General features: G+C 40.7%; 2 protein-coding genes across 2 annotated transcripts; one reads left to right on the top strand and one right to left on the bottom strand.

Annotated features, from left to right (window-relative positions):
• The first annotated feature begins 1262 nt into the window (after positions 1-1262).
• Positions 1263-3815, top strand: LOC147865452 (pentatricopeptide repeat-containing protein At5g52850, chloroplastic-like). Its single transcript, XM_087318666.1, has one exon. The coding sequence runs from the start codon at positions 1263-1265 to the stop codon at positions 3813-3815; it is 2553 nt and encodes an 850-aa protein (XP_087174792.1).
• A 775-nt stretch (positions 3816-4590) lies between these two features.
• Positions 4591-7134, bottom strand: LOC147865451 (NAC domain-containing protein 101-like). Its single transcript, XM_087318685.1, has 4 exons — positions 6969-7134; positions 6079-6380; positions 4852-5832; positions 4591-4652 (listed from the first exon to the last, which is right to left on the bottom strand). The coding sequence occupies exons 1-3, from the start codon at positions 7129-7131 to the stop codon at positions 5152-5154; spliced, it is 1146 nt and encodes a 381-aa protein (XP_087174811.1). The 5' UTR covers positions 7132-7134; the 3' UTR covers positions 4591-4652; positions 4852-5151.
• Between the last annotated feature and the right edge of the window lie 1983 nt (positions 7135-9117).

The following is a 9117-nucleotide window of genomic DNA, read 5'->3' as shown; positions in this document are numbered from 1 at the left end:
ACATTTTTTACCATGTGTAAAGAGCATCGGTAGTCAAGAAACCGTAGATATCCTTATGCGTGAAGTGTTTCGCCATCATGGTCTTCTAGACAATATAATTACCAATCATGGTCTGTAATTTATCTCTCACTTTTGGAAGCACCTATGGGCAAGCCTCAAAATCTCCTGTAAACTCTCTTCGGCTTATCATCCGCAAACCGACAGACAAACCGAGCGCAGGAATCAAAACTTCGATGCTTCATTAGTTATCAACAAGATTATTGGAGTAATATTTTACATCTTGCTGAGTTTGCATACAATATCACGATACACTATTCTACCAAGGTTGTAACACCTTTCTTTGCCAATACACCAGCAACCATCCTCGATGGTGTATCTTGGATCTTCCCAAGGTCGCACGAAAACCTAGTGCTAAGCATCACCTTCATCGACTACACTAAATCCAGTTAGCACTATCTTCAAATCTTCAGACAGCTCAAGCACAACATAAGACCAACGCAGATCGTCATCGTCTTAAGTCTCCTTTTAAGGTTGGTGACCAAGTATGGTTGATTCGTCGTCACATCAAGACTACCCGGTCATGTGAGAAGCTCGATTATCAACGCTTAGGTCCTTTTCTCATCACTACGCAGATTAATGATGCAACCTTTCGTCTTAATATTCCAGCACACATGCGACTTCACCCAGTCTTTCGTAGCTCTCTTTTGGAACCTTGTCGCACCTCTTCCATTCCTAATCATGTCGTGCCACCTCCTCCCTCTGTCCAACTTGCTAACGACCCCGAATACGAGGTAGCAACTATTCTCGATTCTAAGATTGTGCGGAATAAGCTCTATTATCTGGTTGATTGGGTAGGCTATCCTCCGAGTGATCGCACTTGGGAACCCATCAATAATGTTTCTAATTCTCAAGCTCTTGTCGACGACTTCCATCGCCGCTATCCAAACAAACCGGGCCCTACATTCTTAACACCGCCTTCCACTCGTCATTCTCAAAGGGGGGGGGAGGGGGGGGGGGGGATAGTGTCATGAATACACAAACATGATGGCTTCACCTGGGCTTAAACCCAAGACCTTGTAATACATAATCCTAAAACCCTAAACCCTAGTGGTTCCATGCAACAGAACCAATACAAGTCTCGACACAAGGGGCATGTCTCATGCTGGACCTATGAATAAGTAGTAGGCCCAATAAGAGAGAGAGAGAGAGAGAGAGCATGAATGAAAGAGAAAGCCTAGAGAGAGCAGAGCTCCCATGGAACCATGGAGGAGAAGAAGGAATGGCGGGTCCCCTGCTCCTCCTCCTCCTCCTCACTCCTGCTTATGCCCAGCATCTCCTCCTGCTACTGGCTCCTTCATCGCTGCGGGAAGAGCAAAGACCTGCAGTCCTGTCGCCACGTCTATCATGGTCTGCTCAAGCGATCTGGCCTCGCTCTCCACGCCTTCCTCGCCAATCACCTCATCCGCATGTTCGCCCTCTGCGGTAGCCTCACCGATGCTAACCATGTCTTCACCGCGTGCATCCCCTCACCTGATGCTTTCACGTGGAGTGCTATCATCTCTGCTATGTCAGGGCCAGCTCATCATCATTCCCGTGTTGAGGATGATCACCATGATGACCATGATCATGACTTATGGCGGATCGACCAGCTTTGCTATGCTGCCATGATGGATGCCAATGCCCATGCCGATGTCCATGTCTTGTCTTCTGCACTCACCGCATGTGCTCGCCTAGGCGATGTGCGACTTGGCAGGCTCATCCATGCCCACATCATTCATGTCGGACTGGAATATACTACTCCATCTATAGGGAACTCCCTCTTGGGTATGTATGCCAAATGTGCGAGTATGGAGGATGCTTTTAGAATTCTGGAGGTACTGTCGTCCCCATGCCGAGATTTGATAACTTGGGGGACCTTGATCTCAGCATGTGTGCAGCATGGGAATAGCCTGGAGGCCTTACATCTATTCAATCACCTCCAACACGAAGGCCTGCTAAAGCCCAATGAGTTTATCTTCTCCAGTGCCATCAAAGCATGCTCTATGGTGATGTCTGCTTGGAATGAAGGGCAAATCATTCATATGAATGTGGTTGAGAATGGGTTTCATGCAGATGGTTTTATCGGAAGCTGTTTGATTCACATGTATACGAATCATGGAAGCCTTCGGGATGCATGGGCGGTGTTTTCTAGGTTAGCTAAGAAGGATGCAGTGACATGGACATCAATGATGGATGCATTTATTCATCATGGTATTTACCAACGTGCGTTTGATCTTTTCCTTCAAATGGGCATGGCAGGCATCGAGGTGACGCAGGTGACCTTTCTCAGTATTGTGAAAGTTTTTAGCACAAATGAGTGCCTAGGTGATGGGATGTTACTTCATGCTTATCTTATAGAAACAGGAATTCGAATGGATAAGGCCATCGGTACTGCACTTATTGATTTCTATAATAACTGCTTTAGTCTATCGGATGCATGCAGTGTATTTGAGGGGCTTTACAAAAGAGATGTAGTGACATGGGATGCAATGCTGTCAGGGTGCGTGGCGCATGGAAATAGAGATGCTGCTTTGCAGTATTTTTTGCAAATGCAATGGCAGGGTTTGAAGCCAAGTACAGTTACTTTTATTATCATCTTGCAAATCTTTTCTATGCCTGGTACTATGACTAGTGGAAAACTAATGCATGCTCAAATTGTTGAAAATGGTCATGAACAGGACACTGTAGTTGGCAATTCTCTCATCAACATGTACTCCAAGCAGGGGGCTATATTAGACGCATGTGTGGTGTTCAATGCCTTAGTCAAGCATGATGTGGTAACATGGAGTGCTCTCATCAATGGGCACATAGAACAGGGATATACTGAGGAGTGTATTGAGCTTTTTCAAGAGATGTATGGACAGGACATTCAGCTGGATGAGACAATTTTAATTTATCAATTGACCACGTGTTCCTCTTCAGATGAGGGTAAGTTGATTCATGCGTATGCGATCGAAAACCTGTGTTACCTGACTTCATCAATTGTAAATGCTCTCATCTATATGTATGGTGAAGTCGAGAAAAAACTGGATGATGCTGCAAAGACATTTGATATGTGTGTTGAAAAGGATGTGGCAACATGGACATCAATGATACAATGCCTTTCCAACAGTGGGTATTCGCAAGAGGCTTTACAAATATATGTACAAATGCAAAACGAAGGAATATATGCAAGTCAGTTGACCTTTGTGAGTGCATTAAAAGCATGCTCAAGTCTTCATGAGGGAAAACAGTTACATACTTGTCTTATGTATAATGATTATGACGAAGACTTATTCATAGCAAACAGTCTCCTCGATATGTATGCCAAGTGTGGAGACCTTTGCGATGCCTGTGCAACTTTCGAAAAGTTGTTGGTGAGGGATACAGTGACGTGGAACATCATCATTGCACGGTGTCTCGAGCAGTCTAACAACAGACTAGTGCTTGATTATTTCGAGGATATGCGATGCAAAGGCATGAAGCCAGATGGTGCAACCTTTTCTTCCCTTCTCTCTGCCTGTAATTACATAGGCCTAGTTAAGGAAGGCTGCCAATATTTCATGTTGATGCAAGAATGCTATGGCATTGTACCTACTTGTGACCATTTTAACATCATCTTAGATCTTTTAGGCCAGGCAGGATGGTTGAAAGAAGCAGATGGTTTTGTCCAGTCAGCACCATTTCCATTGACTCATCATTCAACATGGTTTTCATTACTCAGGCATTGTAGATCACATGGCAATATTTCACTAGGAAGGACATGTTTTAATCAACTAATTGGACTTAATGGATGATGCTTAGGTACTCTTTCCACGAAGCAGGGAAAACTCTATTTTGGGTTTCCCCTTGCTGACTAATCTAGAGTCTCCTTCATGGAAGATGATACCCCCCCTCCCCTTTGCTTGAGCTATGGTGGAAAATGACTCATTGGTTACTGGAATCTCACACCTGCCATTTGCAAAAGCTCCTCTTTAGATCACCAAAGCATTATACAAGGATTGTCATTAGAACAAGGCCATTCGTACGATGCTTCTTTATAGGCTCCTCCTCCCCCCAATTATTACAACACGCACATAGGGCCAAAGGAGGGTTGTAAATTATTTAGCCTACTTACGTGTATTGTCATATAGTGATTTGTTATGACACTAGTCATTGCCCTCTCTTGGACAACGCCCTTGATAGAATTGTGACGGCGAGTGAGCGGTGAAAATGCTTGGATATTTTTAAACCTTGAGATTCATAACCCTGCATGCATTAATCAAAAGAAGGCAATTAGACATTCTTTAAAGATACATACATGATAATAAAGTTATTTTGTAAACCTACTTGTAATTCCTACAATTATTTTTTTTCTCTTTTGAGTTTGCAGAGTTGCTAGTGGATTATATTTATTCTATGGTGGAAATCCTCATCTTCTTAAGATACAAAACCTAACGAATGAATTAGACGTAAGATACAAAACTATGCCTGGGATTGTGCAAGTCCCATATTCTTCACTAATAAATCCATGGAATCATCATCTGTGTCATGCCTTGGGGCATTTTCATGTAGTGTAATTAAGCTATAACATATTGCATCACCACATGATTCTTCTTTATTGACAATGATTTTGGCAAGACTTTGAAGTTGGGCTACTCCCCATCAGAAATAGGCATCAAATCTCAACATTTACACTCCCTGTAATCTCTTTGATACCAATTTCAAACAAAATACCCATCAGAAAATTGCATGATCATGCGGGATAGAGATAAACATATGAGTACTGCACCACACCACACGGGAAATTTTATACGCTTGGGCGATTCGTGGGACACTGGAGAGGGATATCACATAAACAGAATTCGACCAGATAAAAATAATTCACATGTGGAATCATGAATACTTAAGGAAAAAGTTCAATGTTGCTGCGATCCTACATATTGGGGAAACTCAGAAATCTATTCATCACTTGGTTGGAATTTCACTCTAGCTTAACATATTAGCCTTAATGATTCAGATTAAATGATCGCAAACCAGCGGAGCTAATCTGGAACTCTCTTTTATATCTCAAATCCAGATGTCAATGTGATCAGCACTAGTCATGGTTAAATGCAGAAATGATCAGAGACTCAATAGGTCTGATTATAGAGACTATTGATATAATTGGGGATGGGCTTCAACTGCGAGATCTTGTCCGAGTTGGGAGGCCACAAGCCTATCCAACAGGCGCCAGTCCATGCTGCAGACAAAGGACTGCTCATGCTCAATGTGTTCATGTGGTTGATGATGATGATCAGCAGTTGAGGTGCTACTAGGCATTATCGCCGCCATTAATGCATCCTGATCAGTAGGATTCATATTCCTGAGATGATAGAGATCAGGGTTTCCGGAGCCGTATACGCCACATATCAGAGCCCTAATATGGTTCAAATCAGAGGCAGAGGCGCACTGGCTAATACATAATTGGGTCTTATTACTGCAATTAGCAGCTACAGTGGAGGGATCAAGCAGTTTGGGAAGAGACATGAAGGCATGTTGAAGCAGAGGATCAGGATCATCAGCACCACCATCGCTGCCGCTAAACATATAATTACCACTAGTAAGTGTACTAATTTCACCACAGTTTTCATGCCATATATGTCCTGACATTGGAATATGATCTTCCCCCCACCATGATGCATCCTTCCTGTACTTCATGAACCCTGTGCCTGCTACAATTTCTCGCCCATTGTGAGCCCCCTCCATAGCGCCTACCACAACACACAATTCTTGCGCATTGACAGTGCAGGGATTTTTCTTCTTGAACACCCTGCAAACAGTCCACCCAGCTTCCTGATCCTGCAACACACATTACCAAATGCATAATTAGGGATTTGGAAGAAGATCATGGTGGAATTTGGAAGAAGATTAAACCCTAAACCCTAAACCTAAACAGAACCTGAAGATCTACACTTGTTTTGCCAGAAATCATGCTAATCCCAAACCCTTAATGCCAAAACAATGCAGACTTTGAATCAAATGCGAGACTCGGCTTACATTGGTATGCAGCAGCGATGGATTAAGGAGCACATGGGAGGCATGATATTGATCAGAATCATGGCAATCTGTGGATCGATACTCATGCATGATCCAATCAGTCTTTTGGCCGTTGGGTGCCCGGCCACGATAGAAAACTAATGTCTTCCGCATACCAATGACAAGCTTCTCATGATTCTGCTTAAATCTGTAAACAGATTTATCTCTCCCTGTGGCCTTCCAGAAGCCAGAAGCCGTTGCCCTGTTCGTGCGGCTCCCTGTGGGATATTTCTTGTCTTTACGGCTAAAGAAATACCACTCCTCCTCTTCATCATCTCCTCTTGCTGCTCCAATCCTGCACCTCTCTTTTTTACATTGATCCAATTAACCAAAAACCAGGAAAATGTAGTTGGGATTAATATGTGGAGTACACAAGCATTACTAATCAATTTGTTGAGAAAATTTGTGAATTTAGAGCCCATTATAACTGCTAAATTTTGGTTCATTCATTCTTAAATCATTAATGTTTTGAAAAACCTAGTTTAGCTAACCTATTGTTTTTACTATTGACTTGAAAGATGATGTATAAGGCTATGGTTTCCAGAGCATTAAACAGAGGTAATTTGAACAGATTGCTGCAAACTCGCTCATGCAAACTACCAATGTCTGGTAAAACCACTAAGGAGTACCACGTAATTGAGGGGGAATTAATAATTGGAAATGTGTGTTTAATTAGCATCATACAGGCTAGATCAAAAATGCGAGGAAAGAACCATGGAAATGAAGCGATTAGGAAAGGAATGCGATTAGTCATGAGGAAGGATGAACAATTGAGTGAGAGGACAAATGGAATGGGGTTGATCATAGAAAATACTGATAAATTATCAAAAGCTCCATTGATGATTGATTAAAATTGATTAGCTCTTTGAAAACTAGGGACCGCATGTTGATACCTCGGAGATCCCATGGCTCGATCTTGTAAAGATCGATTTCACGGATGAAATTGAGATCGATTCTCTGCGACTCCACTTTCTTCTTCAAGTAATAATCCACAAGCTCCTCATCAGTGGGATGGAATCGAAATCCCGGTGGCACCTTCACATCGGCACGATTCATGTCATCCACAAATACTTACATTATACATACTTCTATAGTTAGGGATATGTGAAAATGTGATTTGGTTAATTGTAGCTCTATACTTCTATAGTTATGGACATGTGAAAATGTGATTTGTGTTAATTGTAACTATACTTCTATAGTTAGGGATATGTGATAATGTGATTTGGTTAATTGTAGTTCTATACTTCTATAGTTAGGGTATGTGAAAATGTGATTTGGTTAATTGTAGTTCTATACTTCTATAGTTAGGGATATGTGATAATGTGATTTGGTTAATTGTAGCTTTATACTTCTATAGTTATGGACATGTGAAAATGTGATTTGTGTTAATTGTAACTATACTTCTATAGTTAGGGATATGTGATAATGTGATTTGGTTAATTGTAGTTCTATACTTCGATAGTTAGGGTATGTGAAAATGTGATTTGGTTAATTGTAGTTCTATACTTCTATAGTTAGGGATATGTGATAATGTGATTTGGTTAATTGTAGTTCTATACTTCTATAGTTAGGGATATGTGAAAATGTGATTTGGTTAATTGTAGTTGTATACTGAATCTATAATTAGGGATGTGAATGTGCTTTGGTTAATTCGATCTGATCTAATGGATATTTGGAGAAATTAATGGTGGCAAGCCAAATCATGCCATCCACAAATAGTTACATATATATACTTCTATACTTAGGGATGTGAAAATGTAATTTGGTTAAGTTGGTCGTATGTATATTTGGACAAGAGTAATAGATATGAAGAGGAAGCGGTATATACTTGCAACTGATCATATTGGGTGTCTCCATGTGATTGTGTGTGCATATACATGTATGATTTGAGTTCATGTGACATGCATTTCGGGTCATATATGTATAGATTTCTTGCGCTAAAACCCGAACATTCTTTGAGATTTAGGCCCAGATAAATGCCCTAAGATTTGTTGGTGGACATATGCACAACCATGGACAAGGTGTTGACCCCCCCCACACCCCCAAGTAGCTTGGGCCCTAGTGGCATGCATGTTCTTCTAGGTGTGAATAGTTGGCCAAAGAGATAGAGATATAGGTTTTGTTATCATCTCTTTTGTGGAGTTCAAAATACGCCCAGAAAGAGAGAGGAAGATTGTAAGCGGGCCTCGTGATTGGAAACTAGTACCAACAAAAGAGGTGAGAGACACTAGGACGACACAGACATAGGTTGGACCTTATGGTATAAACAATGATGAGTAGTGGTGTGCAAGGGAGCACAAGACAAACACACACTCATGCATTTCCCCGTGTGATTTGATAAGGAAACATGTCTGCTCACACACCCTATTCACATGCCTAATACATACCATCTTGTTCTATCTGCAACTTAATGCAAATGTTTTTGCAAATTTATTATATATGCAATACGATTGCTACAAAAAGGGTAACCTAAACGATTTCGTTTATCAAATTCAAAATTGTATGTGAAATAGTTTAAAGTTTCTTAAAACTTAATTGACATATTTGATGTTGAATGGGTTTATTAAAGTACGTTCCTATAACTTTTGATAAATGAATTTAAGCATAAAGTGTGTTTATGAGCTCTAAGAAAGGTAAAGGTGTCATGCTATATGTATTGGATGCATTTTGATCTAACATGATTTTTGGAAAAGTGTCATGATAATGATGGATGCAAACATTTATGTGTGTCTCAATCACATACCAAATTCAAGGCTTCTCGCTTGCATGTTTGGCACTCTTGAGTTTAAGGTAAATATTCTTGCAATTCCATCATGCTCACATAAATCACTATTGTACACTTCAAAATGCTTTCATCCAATTTTGCCAAATCTAATGAATATTCTTGCTTTTGTTACTTGAAAGTATGAGTAGTTTTACTTTATTTTTTCATATCATGTTGCATTATAAGCAACTACATGGATGGGCCACAACTCACATGATAAAATTGAGGTTAACACGGTTTCTTCCAATATAGTGAATGAGTAAAAATTATTTTACTAT

Source organism: Azolla caroliniana, unplaced genomic scaffold, assembly GCF_043228905.1.
Source record: "Azolla caroliniana isolate FFs.n. ecotype wild unplaced genomic scaffold, voAzoCaro1.0.p SCAF_4, whole genome shotgun sequence".
In the NCBI taxonomy this organism is placed as follows: Eukaryota; Viridiplantae; Streptophyta; class Polypodiopsida; order Salviniales; family Salviniaceae; genus Azolla; species Azolla caroliniana.
This window is presented reverse-complemented; position numbering and strand designations above follow the sequence as displayed.